Source organism: Arvicanthis niloticus, chromosome 11, assembly GCF_011762505.2.
Source record: "Arvicanthis niloticus isolate mArvNil1 chromosome 11, mArvNil1.pat.X, whole genome shotgun sequence".
NCBI lineage: Eukaryota > Metazoa > Chordata > Mammalia > Rodentia > Muridae > Arvicanthis > Arvicanthis niloticus.
In genome coordinates, this window is record NC_047668.1 from 32,283,006 (window position 1) to 32,305,034 (window position 22,029).

The window sequence follows — 22,029 nt, forward strand, 5'->3', positions numbered from 1 at the left end:
TTTTCAAAACATGCTTAAGTTTCAATGTAGGTCATAGTTCACTATTAAATGAGCTGTGTTGAGGCTAGAGATATAACCGTGCAGAGTTCTTGCAACGTTGCATAAATAAAGACATCCATACCTATTTTTCTCATATACATTCAAAATGAAATTTTAAGTAATTAATAGTTTTGCAAGAATTTTAATATTTTATGTTTTTTTTAAAAAAAATATGTATTCTCGTAGTTTTATAAGTACTAAGCCAGCAATAAAAGCCTAAATTTTTGAAGAAAAGATGGCAAATGAAGAGCCAAGAATTTGAGAGGTGGGCAAAATAATCGGTTAGTTGTTCATTTCCTTCTTAAGAGGCACAGGCTAGTCTAACTGCATAGATATTCATTGAGCTGTATAGTCTTTGGGTCTGACTGCAGAGATAATTTGACATGATTTGTAAATTGATTGACTTGGTGACTCTAAAGAGTCAGTTTTTTTGTAAGTTGCTGGGCTTTGAGTGTGATTTTACTCCACTACCCAGTCCATAGCGGATACCCATTTCCCAGCGGCTTCAACAGATGAGAAGTTTTTGTTTCAGATCCTCTCAGTGTATAAAGTCCTGACCAAAGGGCGGCCTCTGAGGTCATCACCACCCCACACGTTCTTACTTTCGAGTCTTCCAAGCTCTGCAGCTGCAGGATAGGTACTTTGAGGAAATTCCTGTTTCTTCCAGATGCTGAGAAGGAAGTTTTAAAGTGTCACAAGATGCTGAGACATCCATTGTCACTGACCAATAGGTCTGCTCCACAGGTTACAGAGATGAAAGGTCTTCAGTGGGGAAACACCTTCATCCCTTCAGACTCCCTAGCCACATAGACTCCAGGGCTCTTAACAAGCAGGGTCACCCCATCACCTAACTGCTACTTTGGACTTTTTTACATCCAAGTAAATACAAAGCCGGTGGTGCAGCTCAGCTTTCATCTGGGACAGGGCCTAACACAGATGTGCTTTGCATGTTAGGCAGGTGTGATTCCAATCTTGTGGGAAGTCGGTTTACTCCCTTCTTTCCCTGATGCTCACATCATTAGGGAGAGTATGGAGGAGATGCACTCGTTACTCCACCTCCAAGAGCAGAGCAGTGTGATCAGGGTGGGGCACGTCCACGAAGGCTTTTCTGCCCGAGGGTAGAAATTTTAGGTAATGTGATCTAGAAGGTAACTGAGGAAGAACACAATTCTCTTTAAGCTTTGTGTTTTTTTTTCCTTTATAATGAAATGTTTATTTCAAATGTCCTTATATTTTAGGAGATACCACTGCTGATCAAAACTATTTAGACCTTTGTCCCCACACAATTATAAAGGATGCTATTAACTAGACAAATATATAATTTATTCACAGCCATTTTTAGATAAGCATGAAAATATAGAGGATCTAAATTCTTATAATTAGTCTATTTTATAGTGTATGTTTTAACTAGTTAAGTATTAATACACATTTTTCCACAGTTCTAAATATATCTTAGGTGCAAGATTTATTTTAAGGCTCTGACGATTCATTTCATTTTTATAGTAATTTCTCAGAGGCACAAAAAAAGGTTTTTTTAAATCTTAGTGTAATATATATTTGTAACTATGGAGAAACAAGCTCAGATGATTCCTAAGCAGTCAGTAGTTTGAGTGTTCAAGACAAATAGAATAAGTAGCAAATGGGACAGTGATGTTAGTTGTTGCCAACAGCAGACTGTGTGTATTCATATTATCTGTAAGTACTTAGACAATAAATACAGAATCTAGCATTGCTTAAGGATTAGGATGAATTTATGTATTTTTATAAATATAATATCACCCTGATTTTTTTTTTTAATTTGCTGTGGTCTAGATGCATTGCTTACAATGTGTCCAACCAACACTCATCTCAAGCATTTTGGAAGAGCAGATGATTTTATATCAGAGACAAAGTATCATTTTTATTTCCAATTGTTTTTAAATAAAATTTCCCAAAGTCATTTGAGAAATAAGAGTAGTCAAAGTAGGGATTTTTTTTTCTTATTTTCTGGATTCATTTATATTCAAGCAATCCTGATTCTTGCTGCTGGAGGGGAAGCCAAGATGCCTCTCTATGCTTGTTTTTTGTTAAGAGTTATTTTGTTTTGTTTTTAATGTTTTTAACATATTCTAGGTATCTAGTAGCTAGCACAAAATACACTGAGACTTAAATTGTTTCATTTTTGTTTGCATAAAAAATAATTGTACTATCTTTTCCTTTATTTTGAATATTCAGAAATCCGGAAATTAGTATATTTTCAGTAAGTTATAAATATATTTTTTTCTGATGCATTTGTCTTTGGCTAGAACAAGTTTCTGAGATAATTGCTATCTGCCTGAGCAGTATAATTATCTGATTACTTTGGGGTTTGTATGTGCTATACAAGGAAGGAGGGGATTATCATATGCACATAACATAAGGATGGATAGCAAGCTTGGTGAAGGGTTTCAGCATTCACTGTAAGGAGAGTTTGGAAGTGCCTAGTGGAATTGGGGGCTGGAGATTGGAGAAGAAAAGGATTCTGTTATCATCCAGGAGGATAACCACCTTCCAAAAAATTCACCTCAAGACCTTGCTAAGAGGATCAAAAAAATAAGAACACAATTTAACTTAGCATTCGCAGCAGTAAATGGATTCAAGAATCATTTAACAATATACTGTCTATAGATTCTTAGTAATTTATACAAACTCTTTGAACATCAGTTCTCTTATTTTTCAGAATAGAGATAATATCATATACCCTATATATATTTTAAGTAATTAATTCAAGGTATTTAATATTATGCTTACTTAACAATGTTAGGCATCACTGTTGAAAACTATAAAACTTACTGATATAAAATAAAGTCCAATGTATTTAGTTACAAAGAACCAAAGATTTTATAATTATGTATGTAAATAGTATAAAATTTTCTTTGCATAAAATATGTAGTTCAGTGTTCAATACTTGTCTCTGTCTTTTCTTCAGACAATCTTAATGCAGTAACTGAAATTCTTAACACTTGGATTTCTTAATGGGGATATTTTAAAAATGTTACTCTCTTTATTGTTTTCATGTCAATTCTGATATGTATCTATATTAAAATAGAACTATCAAATTTTGAATTATTATCATCTACAAATGTCCAATAAATTATTTATTCATTCATTGATTATAGGATTTTTTTTTTTTTAGTAGGAAGTTGAGGAAGTATGGGAAAGCCAGAAATCTGAGGGAGGAAGCTGGGATAAGAGCCATGATACAATCAGTATCCGTGAGACAGATTGGACTGGATTGCATAAATCCCTGTGCCATCTTTCTGCTTTGGCCCAAATCATTTAGCAGCTAATGAGCTCATACCCCTGTTTATTCTACTTTTGCTGTCATGATTTTAGCGAAATGTACTACGAAGTCCTTTTCCCATCTGGCATCTTTTTTGAAGTGGCTCTAACTGCTGAGGGATTGCTAACTGAACTGAATACTTCAAGAAAGCCCATTTATTCAGCTGGTTGCAAAGCCTTTGACCTTAATGGTGGGACTTGGCAAACCAAGGCATACACGTTAAGGTTTTAACGTTCTATCAAGAATTGTGGAAACGCTCTGTAAGCCAGAGATCCACCTGAAAAAGACTAGTTTGTAGTTTAAACATTAGTCTTTTTTTTTTCCAGAGGCCAATGAGGCTAGTTAATTAAGCCTGAGGGGTTATGAACTGTTGGCAGTTAATAAGTCATAAAATTCCTCCATAAAACAGGATGCAAGATTCCATCACTGAAGCAAAGAGTACAAAGCGCCGGTGTATAAATATCTAATTGTACCGAAGGACTGGGCTTTCTCAGCGACTGCTCATCTGGAGTCTCCAGGGCATGCTCGCTGTGGTTTCCTGATTTTTAGAAGCCAGTTTTTTTTTTTTTTTTTTTTTTTTTTTTTTTTTTTTTTTTTTTAAATGAGAGCATTAAAGGGTAATTTGCCTGAAAGTTCAGGAAGTAAAGGGGGTGGTGTAGAAGTAGCCTGAAAGGGAGAAAGAGAAAGACAGGGTGAGAAGACAGAAAATGTGAAGAAGGGTGGGGTAGGAAGAGAGGGAAACAGAAATCACGAGAACTGTCTCCAGAGTCAGATGTGACAGTATTTGTCATCTGTTTTCTTTTCCCTGTAGGATGTTCACCATGGAAACGGTACACAGCAGGCCTTTTATGCTGACCCCAGCATCCTGTACATTTCACTCCATCGCTATGATGAAGGGAACTTTTTCCCTGGCAGTGGAGCCCCGAATGAGGTTCGGTTTATTTCTTTAGAGCCCTGCTTTTACTTGTATCTCGCAGGTAATTGCATTGCGTGATTACCCCTAATTTTCTTGTCCTTTGCTGGTGTTTTAAATTACACCAGATTACCCACTCGTCCCACAGGACCAAGAACCAGCACAGAACAAGTGCATAACCCAGAGCACTGGTTGTCAAGCAGAGTTGGGTTGATTTGACGCTGTGTTTGATGTTTACTTCAAGAGCTCCCATGTGCTTGTCCCCCCACCCCTTTGTTTCTTTCCTTTCCTCCAGTCCTTACCCACAGTGGTGTGTTTTTCTCTCCCCAGGTTGGAGTAGGTCTGGGAGAAGGCTACAATGTGAACATTGCCTGGACAGGTGGCCTTGACCCCCCTATGGGAGATGTTGAGTATCTTGAAGCATTCAGGTTGGTATTTCTTTCTCTCTGAAAGTGTCACCTTAGAAAACACCAAATGTGAAAGAGAAATGTAAATTTCTAGAGTAAAGTACCAAGACAAAGCCTTGTGGAGATACTTGTAAGAAAATAATGGTTAACAAGACCTAGTTGCCTTTACACAGGTCTGTGACTAAGGCATGCTTCACCTTCACTCCAAAAGGGAAAAATTTATTATTAGTTGACTTTGTCTAGAAACTTCTGCCCATTATAATAGGTGTGATTTAAAATAGGCATTTGCATATTAAATGTCCAGAGAAGACCTTTAGTGCCTATGAAACTTTGTAGAGCAAGCATTTCCCAAACAAAAATCCCTTTGGACCGATCAAGTTATTGCATTGGTCTGGGCTAACCCATCTAATAGTGAAAGATTTTTGTATGTTTCCTGCTCTCACTAAAATATTAGCTCATTGTTTGTTTTCAGCTTGTCTGGGAGTAAATTCTGTCACTTGTGTTGCCTAAGAGCAAGAAAGTACTGAATTCCTATCACCACAGTCCTTTGCATACAGTGCATACAAGAAACACTTTTTGAATGAATTGCTTACTCTCTTGACTCATTCATAACAAATCCACAAGTATTTCCAGGCATAAATGTTAAAAAAAAATAGCCATGATAGAGTTTTCAGCTAATGGAATTGTTATAGTTTAAAATGTAGTTCTTAAACAACTATGAAAATTACATGCTGCAGTTTTTAATTCCTGCAGTAACATATAAGGACACTTTTGTAGTTAAACTCAGATAACATTGGATGAACAGGAGAGTTTATAACAGTTCACTAAAATAACTTGTCTACAAAAGGGAAAACATAAAGCACCTTTCCTGGTTCATTTACTATTCCAACCACAGAATAATAAAACACACTTAGTATCTGTTTGTATATTATTAAATGAAATTATGTTCAAAGAAAACAAACTCATCCACCATTTACTCTTTGATGTGAGTATAAAGACTCATTCCTTTTGAGTTAGTTCTGTGGTTCTCCTATTTGAGGATCAATACATGGTCACTACCACCATGCATGTTACATCATTGTAGACTCTAACCCTCTGAAAATATAAGCCCATGTAAATGCTTTCTTTTATAAGTTGCCTTGGTTATAGCCATTAATCAAAGCAATACAAAAGTAGCTAAGATACTGTCACCTATCTATCTATCTATCTATCTATCTATCTACTTACCTATCATCTATCTGTCTATTAACATTCAAAAATTTACATTTAGTCAAATGGACTTAAAAAATAATACTACACATGCATGCCACATATATATGTAATGATAACTATTACATGTATATAATATTATTATATATAGTATAATTAATACCAATGTGGGAAGACACACAGGCTTAGAGGGTAGAGCAAAGATCTAAGTTCAAACCGTGGCTCTTCCAGTTAGCAGTACTGTGACTTACACTCAGAATTTTAATCAGTCCTATTTTTGTTGTTGTTGTTGTTATAGATGTGTGTTGAAATTATAATATACTTTTTTTTTCTTGGTGCCTCCTGATCTCTGTGATGTGATCAGTTTTCTTCTTGTTTTTAGTCATGATGTTCTGTACTACACACTCTCAAATGACCATGAATGAAAACTTCTGAATCCTTAGAATAAGCATTTCCCATTTCAAGTTGTTTACTTCAAGTCTTTTGTCACAATATCTGGCTTAAAAATAATTAATAATAAAAATAGTAAGAGTCTAACCTTAAGACCATTTTATTTTCCCCAGCATTTAAATGAAAAATGTTTCTGGTATTCATGTTTGAGTATAGAGTATGGAAGTAGGAGAACATGTAAACAGTGTATTTTTTCTATTTCCTTAATTTTTAATTGCTTCTTGACTGTGATAAATATCCTTGCAAAGGAAGCCTCATTCTCGGTGAAGATATTCATAGTAAAATGATGAATTGTATCAACATTTATCGTGTATTTTACCCCCAAGGTTTCTGTAATGTTCTTTCTCTATGACAAGATGAAGACTGTATATAGACGAGCATTTCCGTCTTTACCTTGAACTTCATTCTTAAAATGAAATGGCTGAATTATTGCAGATGGTTTGTTATTTGTGCCAAGCAGTTAGCATTCATCTCTGAAATAATTGAACAGTAAAGTTAGTGCTTTCATAAGTGTTTTTAGAAAAATTTTAAAACTCTTAAATATAATTTGAGTTAAACTAAGATACATTTCCAAGGTTACCATTTATGAGCCGATTTTGACTATTTACAATAAAGTCTCATATGACAGGTCCTAGTTTAGAAACTTTAGAAGAATTAGGGTGAACAAGCCTAGAGGTGGTAGCACACACCTTTGATCTCAGCCATTGAGAGGCAGAGGCAGGCAGATTTCTGTGAGTTTGAGGACAGCCTGGTCTACAGAGTGATTTTCAGGACAGCTACACAGAAACCCTATCTCAAAACAACAGCAACAACAACAACAACAAAAATAGGACTGATTAAAATTCTGAGTGTAAGTCACAGTACTGCTAACTGGAAGAGCCACGGTTTGAACTTAGATCTTTGCTCTACCCTCTAAGCCTGTGTGTCTTCCCACATTGGTATTCTCTTATGTCCTAAAGTACAGCAAGTATAGCAAAATGCAAGACTTTCAGGAACCCTTTGTGGCAAAGCCTGCCCAGAAATCCTGACCGTGTAGCCGAGTTCATCCATGACTCTGTTGACTTGAGTCAGAGCAGAAACAAGAAGAGTCAGAAGACCCAAATTTAAATGAACCCAGAGAAGCTTGAAAACGCTACCTGTAACTTTAAACGTCCATTCATTTGCTCAGAGAATGCCAGATATCTTTTTTATCCTCAAGAGCTTTATCAGGGAACCTACTAAACACTGATCAGTCATTTAAGCAATGATCTATGATCCTAAGTTTTTTACAGTGTCTTGCATGCACCAATCCTGTTACTTTTTTTAAATGTCTAATTCTTTATGTGTGATTATTATTGAACTGATTATTTTATGTTCTACAATTGCCATTGTTGGTTTTTTGTGGGCTAATGCCTTCTATAGGTTCCACTTGCACCATTTTTAATGAGGAAAACAACTCCATGTAGATTCCTTCCATGTAGCAACTGTCAGTATAAAAGGACGGTTGTGGCAGAACTTGACATCTTGCCTATTTTACTTAACAAATGAGTAATAATTCTTGTGTATCCTCCTTATAATTTTTATCTTGGGGATTATAATATAATTACATTATCTCTCTATAACTTTCTTCTCTGCAAACCCTCTCATACATCCTTCCCTACTCACTGTCAAACTCATAGCCTCTTTTATCATTAATTGTTATTACATGCACATATATGTGTGCTATTAAATATAGTAATCACAGTCTGTATATTGCTACTCACATATGTATTTTCAGGGTTGAACATTTGGTATTGGATATGCAACTGATATTCTATTTCCTGGAGAAGACTTTTCTCCTGTTATCAGCACTCCTTGGCTACCTATCGTGTAGGGTGTAGGTCCTATGAGCTTTCTCCATCCACTATGATATGTCCATTAGTGTGATCACGTGTGAGCTCATGTGTGAGCACTAATGTTAGTGAGACTTTATGGGTGTAGCTTCTGATGTTACTAGATGACATATTCTCACAGAAAATTTCCTTTTCCTATGCCTCTTAAAATATTTCTGCCCCATATTTTAAAATATTCCCAGAGCCATAAGTGAGAAAATGTATTGTAGTTGTAACTACTAGGATTGGGCTCTGCTAGTCTGCATTTTGATTGGGTGTGGTTATCTGTCATGGTCTCCATCTATTGCAAAGAGAAGTGTTCTTCATGTGGGATGATATGTGTATAATGACATTTACAACATAGTTTGAGATTATGCTGATTTAGCAAAGTCCTGGCCGTTGGTTCTTCTACAACGTACATGACTTCATTCGCTCTGTATACTTGGCTGTTTTCATTAGTAGTCATAGTTTTCATATTTTTAAGCAGGTTCTAAGTCTAATTAGAAAGCTGATGGTTGCTATCAAGATATGTGTACCATTACTGCACCATGAGGTTAGCATCTTTTGGTGGTCAATGATGTAGTTCATAGGCATCATAGTTGAGTAGGACTGTTGGTTGCCTCCGTGCTTTGGAAATTTGCATGGTACCTTCTTGTAATATGAAATTTCTCAGGGAGGGGCATTCAGGTCAGTTCTACCTCAGAGGCCTCTTAGACATCCTTGACCAACAACTCAAAACAGGACTTCTCATATCTGGCATTAGGTTTCTGTTAGATAGTCTTTAGCTGTTGGAGGGAGCATTATTGACCCCCCCAAAAAGTCCATTTAAAAAGGTGTTTCTGTGTGTGTGTGTTCATGATAACGTTTTTTTAATTGTATGATTATTTGCATGATTTTTCAGACATTCTTATTATTGTTTTACCTCCATCTCTCCTTCCCTATGGTATACATCCATGGACATAATAGAAAGTGTACAATATTTGAAAACAACACTTTTGTTAATAATTTAGCAAAAAAAGGTACTAATGTGTTGAGTATACAAGAGGACTTAGATAGGCATTTGGAACAACGGATTGATGCTCTTTATCCTATTCAAATTATTGGAAGGAGGTTCAGAGTTTATGAGTAAGGAGCCATCTCGAGTGTCATGCCAAATGCCATTGGATTTGTGTTTCTTCTAAAATTTACAATGATAGTCATTATAATTAGGAAAAAGCTTAAACACACTTGCAGTGTATTTGGCATAATTCTAACACATCTCTGGATGTTATAACTTTGCATAGTGAGCTTATAAATTTAACGAATGCTGCTCTGCTGACCGTTGATGTGGCAGATGTTGCTGATAAAATTACCCATGGCCTGAGGTCAGTATTTCTATTTCGGTCAAGCTTCAAGAAAGGTATATATAACTTGATCATGCTAACCCTTTTTGTCCTTGGAATATTTTTATTCCTGCCCATTATGTTAAAGCTTGTCGTTAACAACATCAACATGTTGGCAGCCAAAATACATGGCTTGAAACTGAAAATGGACACCCAGACACAGTTATTAATTTAACAAGCTGGCAAGCCAAGGAGGGGCAAGATTCTACATAGAGTCTTACCAACCTAAGACATAAGTGTGTTGCTTTTGATAATGCATATTCCATGATGGGTAAGGAAGGCATTCTTGTCAGAACGACCTAAGACAGGCTCGGTCTTGTTAATGACATAAAAAATGGGGAGAGGTGGAGAAGTTTTGGGGCTGCTTGGCAAGAATCTGACATTGACTAAGGACAAGGAAATGGCCTGCTTGGCAAGAATATGACATTGGCCAAGGACAAGGAAATGGGCTTCAGGCAGAAATCTGGCATTGAGTTAGAACAAAGAAGTAATTTAGGAATCTAAATCTTAAGCTAGAACAAAGAAGTAGGCTTCAGACAAGAAAATGACTTTGGGCTAGGACAGGGAAGTAGGTTCAGATAGTTTGTCATCTTAATAAGCCCTTAGAAACAGTGATCATGGAAGTGATCGTGGAACATTGCTTATTGCCTTGCTTGCTCTTTGACTATTTGTGTTTATTACCTTGCTTGTTCCTTGACTATTTGCATTTATTGTACTTCTAGTTCCTCATCCTAGAACTGACCTTAATACTTGCATGTAATTAAAATGGTATAAAAGCAAAAATGAGAATGTAGAATGGAATAGTGAATTTCTTGGGGTGAGGATGGGGAAAGGGAATGACATCTGAAATGTAAATAAATAAAATAGGCAATAAAAATGTTTAAAAAAGAAAACATCTCTATAGATCATTTTCAGAGATTCTTTTCTTGTCTTATTCTCCAAACAGTACAGTATGCATAAATTTATATTATTTTAGATATTTATACATAATCCAAGAGTAATTTAAGGAATATAGGTAGAAGCTAGGGGTGGAATGTTGAGGAGGAGTTCTTATCTATCATGTAAAATTCGCAGTTTGGTCCCTGGAACAATAAAATTGATTGATTGATTGATTGATTTAAAGTATGCAGGCAAATAAGCAAACGTTTTACACAAGTATCACACCGTCTTATAAACATATAAACTTATATGTGTAAACATATATTAATTTTAAGAACTAATCTACAAACTATATTATTCATATTGTTATCATGGTATGTTCACATTATATCATGAAAGTAGTTACTTTCGTGAGTATTTGCCATCAGTGAAACTTTCAATGCATTATATTCTGTAGCTACTTTTAGGAGTCTTTGCCATTGATGAGACTTTCCAAAAGACATATGTAGCTAATATGAACTGTACATAGAAAGTTATCTCAAAGCAAACCCAATTCAGAACATCTGGATTTGACTGAGGCTTTTCAGTATGCTGAGAGTGAGATTTGAGAGTTATCTTTTCTAGGGAATAAAAATTTGTCTTATAAACCTTGATAGTAGTATTATAAACACAACCTTCCCTCAATTTCATGACTTATGAAGTGACTGTTTCATAAAAAAGTTGTCATGTACTCCATGTTATAGATTTTACTGAAAATCAGTGGCCATATAACCAACTATAGATGTTAGAAGGGCAGCTTCTGGCTTCTTAGTTAAACCTGTCAAGACACTGGAGGATATGTGAGTAGTTAGTTCTACCACCCTCTGTCTCTTTCTTATGTCTTCAGTACACAGTTACTTGCTTCCTTTATAAACAAGTTTAAGGTTTACTATTGTAAAACTGCAGTAAATATTATAACCAGATACCAGGTCTGTTATCAGCTCATCACTCACACTTTCAATTGTATCTCTGAGACAAGATCTTCAAAATGAAGTAATATCTACCCATGATTCCTCCACTGGTTATGAGAATGGACTAGGGGTTTTACTGTCATACTCTTAGCACACACTCATCTGACAGCTACTAAATAATGGTCTGCCTTGCATGTATATGTTTTTAACCACATCTCAACAGCAGATCATTTTGAGCAAGACACATAAACAAGTACATCTTATTGTCTCTCATTGTTGTTCTATCAGACTCATCATCATTTTTAATTCATTTTAGAAGGCTATTTCTAGAATTTCTTGTTATTTTCACAGACAAAAAAAAGTTTATTTTCTTCTAAGAAATTAAATAAGACTATACAATAATGCTTAAATGTTTCCCTACTTTGGTAAGGACAACTAAGTAAATATTGTTCTAGGGATATTGTTCTTATTTTAATACAGTTTAATGTTAAATTGAATAGAAAACAATACCAGTGGGACAAGAAAAATATAATGATAATAATAGTTATATAGAGCATGCACTGAGGTTGTAATATTTGGCAGATGTTTGTTTTCAAAATTCTTGGGACTTTTTAAAAAATGCTGTTGTTTTCCAAGTGAGGATACAAGACTTGTTAAGTGGATCTAGGTTTCTTGATGTCACATGACTTCTAAATAATTATCAGCTGTGAGGCATTTTTTGAGACTGTACTTGTCAGCCCCAAGTGATAAACTGTGACTCCTCTGATTAAAGTACAGGTGACAAAATAATACTATAGTGAGATTTTGTTTTCAAATGCTTGGGCACCTAAACAGATATGATAATACTATTTTAAATTTGAAATGTACCTCTTAGATTTTTACTTCTGTTTCATATATCTCTATGAGCTTTCTCTGTGTCTCCATTTGATATACTGATAGTCTATCAAATCAAACCAAACCCCTATGACCTACATCCTTTCTGATCAAAAGGCTTTTATTTACAATAGATAATTTTTTGTGTTTTGTGAAAATAAATATGTTCTTCTCGCATAGATTATTTTTAATAATAGGTATGTCATAAGGCCTAAGACAAGTTAAATTGTAATAGGATACAGAATGATAGATGCACTTGTAGATCTCATTTTTGAAAGAAAAAATGATTTGTTGTCATTTGAAGATCAATCTCAATACTTTCAAAGAATGTGAGGATTTTTTTTTTGTTTATAATAGCTGTGGTTGATGCTACCCAGTATTGGAATAGAGCCTCCATCATTAGTCACAAATAAATACATTATGCTTATGATAGTGTATTCTTTCTCAAGGATGCCCAAGTATGTTCTTTCTCAAGGATGCCCAAGACATTTTAGGAATGAGGATACAATTTCAAGAAACAATTTGCCAATGTGAAATACTGAACATATCAAGTTGGCCTTGCTACCCTCTTTCCCAGACTATTTATCATAGCTTACAAATCAAGCCCACATTTTCTTTTTCAGAAAGACTTGGATAATAAATACGATGTGAGGCTCAAGTCTGAACTTGTCAATCAATTCTGGGAACAAAGCAATAATGACTTTCATCTATTAATATTTTACTTCAATAGAAAGCACTATGTATAAATTTATGACTGTTGTGAGCTACAGTTTTATTTGTTGTCTATATTCTGTTCTCTATATTCATAATGTTGAGATATTTCAAGAAATTCGATCAAAACCCGTAACAAGATACCCAAAAGAATAAATTTTAGAAAGTTGTCAGCTCTATCTGCTCTTTTGCTCTGGGAATAAACATAAGAGCATTTTTCTCATCTGTGCAACATATTGTACCAATTTTCATCAAAAAATTACAATTTCTATAGGTGTGTGTCTCTTGATACCCTTAGAATTTCTGCTCTTTGACCCTGAGAGAAAATTGATCTTATGCACACCTGTCTTCCTCGGGAAGCTTGCAAACTTGATTTTGAGCTGAGCATCAAAGAGATATGATATTATTAGACAGTATGGAGCTCAAGTTAACAGAGACCAGAAAATATCTTGATGTCCTGAAGTTGAAAATGAATGGTGTGTTTAGTGGACAACTTCTTAAAGGAATTCAAATGCTATCACTTACTTTTAAATTTTATTTTAAAAGGTCAGGAAAACTACTAAATTTAGAGAAAATATTTTTCTTTGCCCTAAATGAGTTCTAAAGCCTAAAATTTCCAGGAATTTGTACAATAATTAAACAATTTTCCAAGTAATAAGAGGTAGTTATAAAAATGGCTATATTTAACCACCATGTTTCTTTAGCAGTTTTTTTTTCTAAGACAGGTCAGTTGTGTGCTTAACAATGATATGGCTTCATTTTTAAAATGAAAAACTGAATTACAACGCTCTCATTTTGCATAAAATCCTCCCAATGTATATGAAGATCCTTAAGATAGCACAAGAAATCCAGTCTACAAAATGTTATTGTGAAGGTTTTCCAGGCTAGAAATACCAGATCCATTGGACTGACAGGTTAAATGATTCTAATGTTATACAGTTATCTGTGATATAACCAAAAGGAAAGATTAATATGATGTAGAAATTATGAGGTTTCACTGTTCTGTTTTGTTTCATTTTGTTTTGTTTCGTTTTCAGAGTTCTATTGAGTATTTGAAGATTTTGCTGCATTTAGAGCCAAGGGAAAGCTCTGGCTGAAACAAAACTCACCCTCTTCCTCAGCCAACAGCTCCCAGAGTTCAATGTCTTTGATTATTAGTGTGGCTGTTAAAAAAAAAAAACTGAAAAAATTCTTTTCTCATTCCACGATATTACATCTAAAGTTTGCCAAAACTAGATTTATTGGGATGATAACTAACATGGGAATAATAGAGCATTACGGTATACCATGAATATAAATTTGTAGTCCTTTTGTGAGAACTAAATAAATATTATGATTTACTGTAGGGAATTTTCTCATTGACTTCCTCCAGTGGGGAAATCACACTCATGACAATTCTTCTTCTCCAGGAGTCTGAAGGGCAGGCAGCTTTGAGAATCACAGATGATGTAGTGGCAGCATCTTCAGGGACAGTTCCAATATTTGTGAGGCATAAACACCTGGAAGGTTGACTCAGTTTTCTATCTTTTATCCCCATGATTTGATGTTATGGATGAAACTTGCAAATCAACATCTGTTCTCATTTATGTAGGTATTTAAACTCCTCTGGCACCCCTCTGGAAGGCAAAGGCTTAGCCCTGTATCTGGTAGAAATCTGCCTATCGTTCTTGTGGGCACAGCAGAACTGGGTGCTGGTTGTCTAAACGCATTCTGAGGAACAGAATTGATGGAAAGCCACATGGAAGACAGTGTGCGTATAAACTGCAGGAGGAAGATGGTAAAAAACATTCCTACCATAGTAGCTCATATTTCATAATACAGGAACCATGAAGACAGATTAATGATTGAGTCTGTCTTGAAGCTCAGCAGAATTTTAAATCTATCCACATCTCCAACTGAGGATATTTTACTTTTAGAATGCATTCATATATTATCTTCTCCAATAAAGGGATATGTATTATTGCACTTAAAAATCAAAATGTTGATTTCCTTAGGATGTGAATTTTTGCCTGGGTCACAGATTCGTGAAATAATAGCAGTGTTGAAGTTACTGATGTGGACTGAATTTGAGAGAAAAAAAGAGTATTTTTAATGAAACAGGAGCCAAAGTCAATAATAATAATAGAAAGAAAGAAAGACAGACAGACAGACAGACAGACAGACAGACAGACAGACAGAAAGAAAGAAAGAAAGAAAGAAAGAAAGAAAGAAAGACAGAAAGGTGACTTATTCAAAACCCGAGATGGAATAAGATAGGTGTGTAAGTTAAAATCTCTTCTCTCTTCTGCACTTTGAGTTTTAGACACTGTCTTTTAGATACTGTGCTGCTCCAGTCTGACTTCATTCTTGCTTGTTCCCACTCCCACTCCGGACCCATTTTGCCATTTTAACCCTTTGTATGTTCAGAAATTCTACAGTGAAAATACCATTTCAGAAATGCATCACCTCTCTGGCAAATATAACGGTGCTCGGGGTCCCAGCAGGTGGAACAGGCAAGGGTGAGTTATGGGGACCCCTTTAAGCAGCACGTTCATCTCTGCACTATTCAGAGAACTAAAATCTGCCCAAGGCACGCTACTATATTCCATTTGGTTGAGTTGTTTTGAAGATGTAAAATTAAACAATTATATGATAAGTCATTGCCCTCCTTCATTTGCAGTACCACTTTCAATATCCTGTTTTTGTTGTAGAAGAGTGAGAATATGTAAGATCCGATATGGTCAACAGGCTACAAAGTGGGAAAGGCATCATGCTATTGGCAAGGGTAAACACAAAATCCTGGATCAACAGGGACTCACAAGACCCAACTTGAAATTTTCTTCTCTCATAACCTTTGGCGAACTGTATTGTGTCTTATAAAATGCTCACGTGCTCTCTTTAGGAAGGACTTCTAACTGTAACTGAACCACAAGGCTGCCCCCTGGTGCTTTATGTATTGTTTAATTGTTTGCCTTTGGTGAATGTTTTTATTAAAAGCCCATTATTTAGAGTAAGACCAAAGTGTCATTTTAAGAACAACAGAGGCAGAAACTGTTCGGCATAAGAGTTCCTTTTCATGGGTATGTTTAATGCACACTGGACACAGCTAATGAGCTGAAATTTCTTCTTGTAATACTTCAAAAAGGGCAACAACAACAACAAACAAACTTCTCCTTTTTTTATTTTCCTCTAATAAAAGGTGACTGAATTGCCTGGAAGAGCCATGGGTGAGTATGGCTGTGCCCCAGCCAGGAGGCAAGACCAGTGTCTGTCTGTGTTCATCTGCTCTGTCTGCCTTTGTTCTAGGAGATTTTGTTTCTAGTTACATATACTTCACTGCACATGGCCCTAGGATTATGAGAGGCAAGGGAGTATGTGAGCCTCTTGGAGTGTTTGCCAGGCCCATTTGTGTTTCAGTGTATATCTGAGTGGGAGAGATAGGCCTTAATGTCTTCTGACTCTTGATAGCCTGTTTGCCAGGAAACTCTGTTCAGCTCAGATTTTTCCCAGCATACATTAGGCCTGGGGAGTATTTTTAATTCAGTGATTCTAATTCTTGAGGTTCTTCTCTCTAAATATTTCGTCTCTTATCGCTTCATTGGCACATCAGTCACTTGGGAATTTGTTAGGATTTGACTCTGGAGAGAGTTCAGTGGTCCTCACAGACAGCAAATAAGAGTTCTTTTCATTGTTTACCTGTCTTCTTCCAGAGCTAATCTGGGGCTGTGACCCAGCCTCCAGCAAAAAATGTAAAGCCAGAGTACCTTGATACAATTTCTAGGACCTAAATGATCTCATTAAATTCTGACTCTAGATATCAAGTAGACATTTGAGGAAATATGATTATTGACAAAATGTAAGCCTGTTATACACTATATCACTTCAAAAGGAGAAAGGCCATTAGGACATAATTACATCAGAAACAGTATACACATTGGGCTGGTTTATAAACTGTCACTTTCAGAAGTACGAAGACGTATAAAAGTTTCCAAAGGTCCCATTATGACCCTATTTCCAACAGTATTCTCTGACAAACTAAATAAATTACTGCATGTATTGGACCTTTGAGGCTTGGGGCAAAGAATGGAAAAATTATTTACAAAAGCTTGAAAATATTTAATCACTAGAGGCAGGGGGGCAACGGTGTTTTAATTAGCAGGTCCTCGGGCCATTGGCTGACTGGAGGCTTTCTCAAACAACCACACAAATGCACTGAATAGCTGTTTGCCAGCCTTAGGGTCAGGCCTGAGATGAAACAGATAAGATAATTGGCTCTAATGAAATCCAGAAGGCCTTGGCTTTCTTGTTTGAGCTTGGATTTGAAAAGTGCGTGTGGAAGTGAGGCTTAATTCAAACCAGAACTGAGCTAGGCCCGTTTCTCAGTGACTTTGATATTGTTTGAAGTTCTAAAAGTGTTCGCCACACCGCTAGCCTGCTGGGCTGGGCCTCCCTGGTACCCTTAATTACTAAGCTTTATTGCTGACTTTACTACACAGGAAAGGGGCCATTATATGTTCCATCAACATCAGCTCGTCTCAGATTGGAGGAAAGGGCAGGGTTAAAGGCCACTGTAGGAAGGCAGCAGCTTCACTTTGAGGTAGGCAGATCATTTACCAGTGTTAAGTTTCAGTGTTATGTACATACATTCCTCACAACACAGAAGCCCAATTTCCATTTTTAAAGCAAATGATTACTTCTCTAAATATTTTTGCTAAGCCTCTTCTCACTCCCCTCCCCCCCCCCCAGCAAAAGAGAAAATTTATATTCAGGACTTAAAATGATTCCACACCATATATTGAAAACAAAGTGAAAAATAAAATGAAAAACAAAACTTGATAATGCCTCCCAATTAATAATCATAGCAGCAAGGCAGGTAAGAATCTATAATAAGGGGGATTATTACTGATGCACCTTTGAAGTAGAAATGCTGGGAGTGTTATCCTGACACCCTGAGAAATAAAGACCCCCTCAGGAGAGCCTACAAAATTAAATCCCCATTTCCAGAATTTCTCACAAAGAAGTTGCACAAAATGGAATGCCTCTCATTCCATTTGAAAGCCAAAAAAAAAAAAAAAAAAAAAAAAAAGGACAGCCCCTATCTATCCAGGACTTGCTGAGTTAGCAACAGGGATCTCACATCTCCACTCCATGTCGGTCGGTTGGTCTCTTGCCACCCAGTTGGTAAGGATAGATTATGCATCTTCATGAATAAAGAGGTATCTAGTTCTTAGCACTCTCAGAGATTTGTTTGTGATATTCAAGCTACAGGCCATGCAATCTCTAATCACTTCCTGCCCTGTTTATCCTGTCTTTGAGTAGTCAATCCGTGAGCGATACCATCAGACTTAGGTATTTATAAAAGAAATAATTAAGGGTTATTTTTTTTGCATTTTTTAAAGTAAACATGATTAAAGTGTTCCAGTAATATGCATGACCCTGTGAACAACTGGACACTCTTTCTGAGCATTCTGTGTACAGGAGGTGCAGGACAGGAGCTCTCGAAGACCATGGTGTACAGTTGTCCCTAAGTAAGCAATAAACAGAGAGCACAGCACTGGGGAGACAGAACTAAGACCTACTTTCTAGCCTCTCTCTCTTCTTAGAGAAATGTAAGAGAATTTTCACAGAATTTTTCCAATCATGATCATGATATCAGCTTGGACCAGAAAACTGAAGAGCTGTAGTATCCTCATCTCACTTGAAATACTAACTCACTTTTTTCAGTAGGTACTCTGATACACCGAACGTTGTATACTCTACCATTCATACACTCAATCCTAAAACCCAGTGTGATGGTACTTGGAGATGGGACCTTTGAATGGTAAGCAGGCCGTAGGTGTGGTTCTAAGGGACAGGCCCTACATGAATCCATTAGTGTCTTTGTCAGAGACTACAGCAGAGAGCTTGTTCACAGAACAAGTTTACAGACCAAGGAAAGACTTGGGGAGTGAATACTTCCAAGCCGTAAAGAGAGTCCCCAATAGAATCTACCACCATAAGCATGCCAGTTCCCCATGTCTTGCTTTCAGGGATCTAAGGAAATATATTTTTGATATTTAAATCACTTGGGCAGTTTCCATTGTTGCTACTGTTGTTTCAGACATCAGCTAAAGTAGAATAAGAGGGACACACACAAAAAAATTCTGTTAAGACTAAATAGCTCACTAATAACTGTATTCTAATATATCAGTGTGTTTTCCAAGTTGTTTTCACTAAATACTAGATTTAAGGGATATCAATGAGCTTTTCTCGTCAACTAAAAAATCTCTTTGTAAAAACATCTATAAACATCAAACTTTCTTGAATTATTTCTTCAAATTCTTTAATAATTGGACTCCCAGATGCTGTCAGTTCTCCACTTTAATGTACTTATAAGTGGATTTGAGACTAACGTTCCATCAAACATTGCTTAAATTCCTGATAGATAGGAGGAAACATGATAGATATTTTAGGCAGTTCATCGTTAATTCAATAAACATGATATAAGAGTAAAGAGAATCTACCTGTTAGAATCTTACCATCTGATAAAATATGTGTAATGAGCCTCGGTGTATAGTACTGCACCATCATGTAAGCTGCACATTGAGAGACCATGCTCTGTGATCTTGTTATGTCCTGTGGATTGTGTTTCGGTTGCTCCTAGATAACATACGCTCATGACAATGAAGGAAGAAAGGGAGGCAAAATGAATAGGCAAAGGACAAGAGACAAGTAGTTCAGTTTCCTCTGCTATCTGTGGGAAACCACTGAGTAAGTTTTCTTAGGGTAAAGTTACTGCCATTCAAAATTAGAGCAAACTGGTGATACTTTGCAATCTCTTTGTATATTTAACTTCAGCTTAAATATAAACACATATCCCCTATCTTTATTCTAGACCAGATACAACACATCAAAAATATGGATTGGCTCTTTTAAAAATGTTTGTGCTTAACAACTGATTACAGTATGATCAGACAATTGGCTTTTTGAGTAAATCCATTTATGGATTTACAAAGTTTTAAAGCCTCCCTTTTTAAATTTATGATGATATTTTGCTGAGGGACAGGAAGAACGGTGTGTCTGTAGGTCGATGAGAAGAGAGTATCAAGTGACCCTTGCCTTGTGAGTATTCTGCATGATACGGGCAGAACATATGCCCCGATGAGACAGTAAATGTTAGAATCCATTCCTGTCCCTGCTTAAAAAAGAACACGGCTTTGGCAGTAGATCCTCTGGGTACCATGGAGTGCTAGTGGTATTTTATCCTCAAAGATAGAATTTCTAGATATACAGATGTTCTCAGCTTTTTAAAACCACAGCTGTGGTTGACACATATTTATTCAAAAGATAGTGTGACTATCAACTGCTGAGTCAGCAGTGTTCCCAGCTGCTTCCTTAAAGCACATCTATGTTACTGCAGGGGTACCAAGGTCTTTAGGATATTCCTAGAGGTTAAATTATATAAGTGAAAAAGCAAGCAAAGAAACATTATTTACCTCAAAGGGTTCCGACCCTTGACTTGGCCTTATGACAAGTGGTTCTTTGTGGCATATCACTGGTTAAAAGGAAAAGGAAGAAAAGAGAATCCTTTCTCCTGAATGACACAACAAATATGGCTTTCTTTGGCTACATTGAGTCATACTACTCTGGATAGGGGCTGGGCCTGGGAACTGGCAGTACGGCTAAAAGCTACCCTGTTTGTGTCATGCAGGCTCCTGTGCTTCGTGTTCTGGTAGAACAAACTTGGTCTTGGGAGGAAGAAGTCTCCTCTGTAATCAAATTCATAGAAAGCTTTCTTCTGTGGACCATTAATGAACTCTTCTGAGCACGGCATACTGAGAAAGTGTGTTTCTTCTGAAAGTTCAAAACCTATGTAATCTCTTATCCTTCATTTGTCCCCAATACCCTTAGGTTTTTGAAGACACCAAGATCACATGACAGAGTCATCATAAAAGCAGGTTGTGTCAGCATGCCCTCATTATTGATTCAAAAGAGAAAACTACTTCATCCCTGTCTACAACTTTGAGATAATAAAATATGACAGAGTCGGGGGGGCGGCTTATAAGAAATAACAGTTAATACATTTCTGAAGCCTATGAAATCGAAGATCAAGGTGCCAGCAAGTTCCAGGTTTGGTAAAGTTTAATTTTGTGTTCTGCCTTTCTGCTGAGTCTTCACGCAGTTGGAGAGGCTGGGTACCTCTCTGTGACTCATACCAAATAAGAACCAACTCCCTTCTTAGAGACTGCTGCCTTCTTAGAGGCTAGTCACCTTCAAAGACCTCCGTCATATAATAGCATAACTTCATTGCCACAGGAGGTCCATATATGAATTAAGGGACATCCTTCTGGCTTCTCTCTTACAGCTTTCCAGCAGGAACATCTGGGCTGCGCACCTGCCCCTGCGTTTTTTTTCTGCTATTTAGCATCAACATCATCCTTTAGTAATTTTCTTTCTTTATTTGCCATCCCACTAAATTGTATTTTTAATTTTCAAAGAGTACACATGAAAGGTTAAGACCTGAATTTATATGATGTAATTTGTCTGAAGCGTTGGTCATTGCAGTGGCTTCTATTACATCATCCAATCAAGTTTTTAAAAATTCCATTAACATCAAATGCCTGTAATTAGTTTTGCTTTTCAAATATGTTTATGAAACGAAACTATTTTCCACTTTCTTTCCTTTAGGAAACATCAGCTCAGAGCTGGTTTCCTGGGTGCTTAGATTCATTAGACCGTCCTCTGCTTTTCAAATGTGAAACCAGCCACTGAGCAAAGGCATCTTTCCTTTAAGGCAGGTGGAGAAAATAGAGTGGAGACTAAGGTTATTAGAAACCTGTCTCCCAGACAGAGGTCTCCTGACATGGCACTGAGGGTATAGAAATAAATAGCTGTGTTCTGGCACCTTAGTCGGAATCTCAGTTGAGCCTTTGGTGCTTTGAAGAGGTGTGTTTTTCTGTGTATAAATTCACATAAACAACCTAAGGAATGAGTAACCTACTCTGTACTTAACTGTGAGTTGTATGGAAAATACATGAGCATACAGTAGTCATGTTGGAGACAAAGGATGGACAGGGCATGGAGTACTAGCAGGTACCAAGAGAACA

At 36.4% G+C, this 22,029-nt stretch overlaps 1 protein-coding gene across 16 annotated transcripts in view; it reads left to right on the forward strand.

Annotated features, from left to right (window-relative positions):
* The window catches only part of Hdac9 (histone deacetylase 9), an 824,691-nt gene that overhangs the window by 676,893 nt on the left and 125,769 nt on the right, over nucleotides 1-22,029 (forward strand). For all 16 annotated transcript variants that reach the window (XM_076941980.1, XM_076941976.1, XM_076941988.1 and 13 more), the window contains 2 exons: nucleotides 4,152-4,271; nucleotides 4,584-4,681. In XM_076941980.1, the coding sequence (XP_076798095.1) occupies nucleotides 4,152-4,271; nucleotides 4,584-4,681 (218 nt within the window). The remainder of the gene's footprint in view (nucleotides 1-4,151; nucleotides 4,272-4,583; nucleotides 4,682-22,029) is intronic.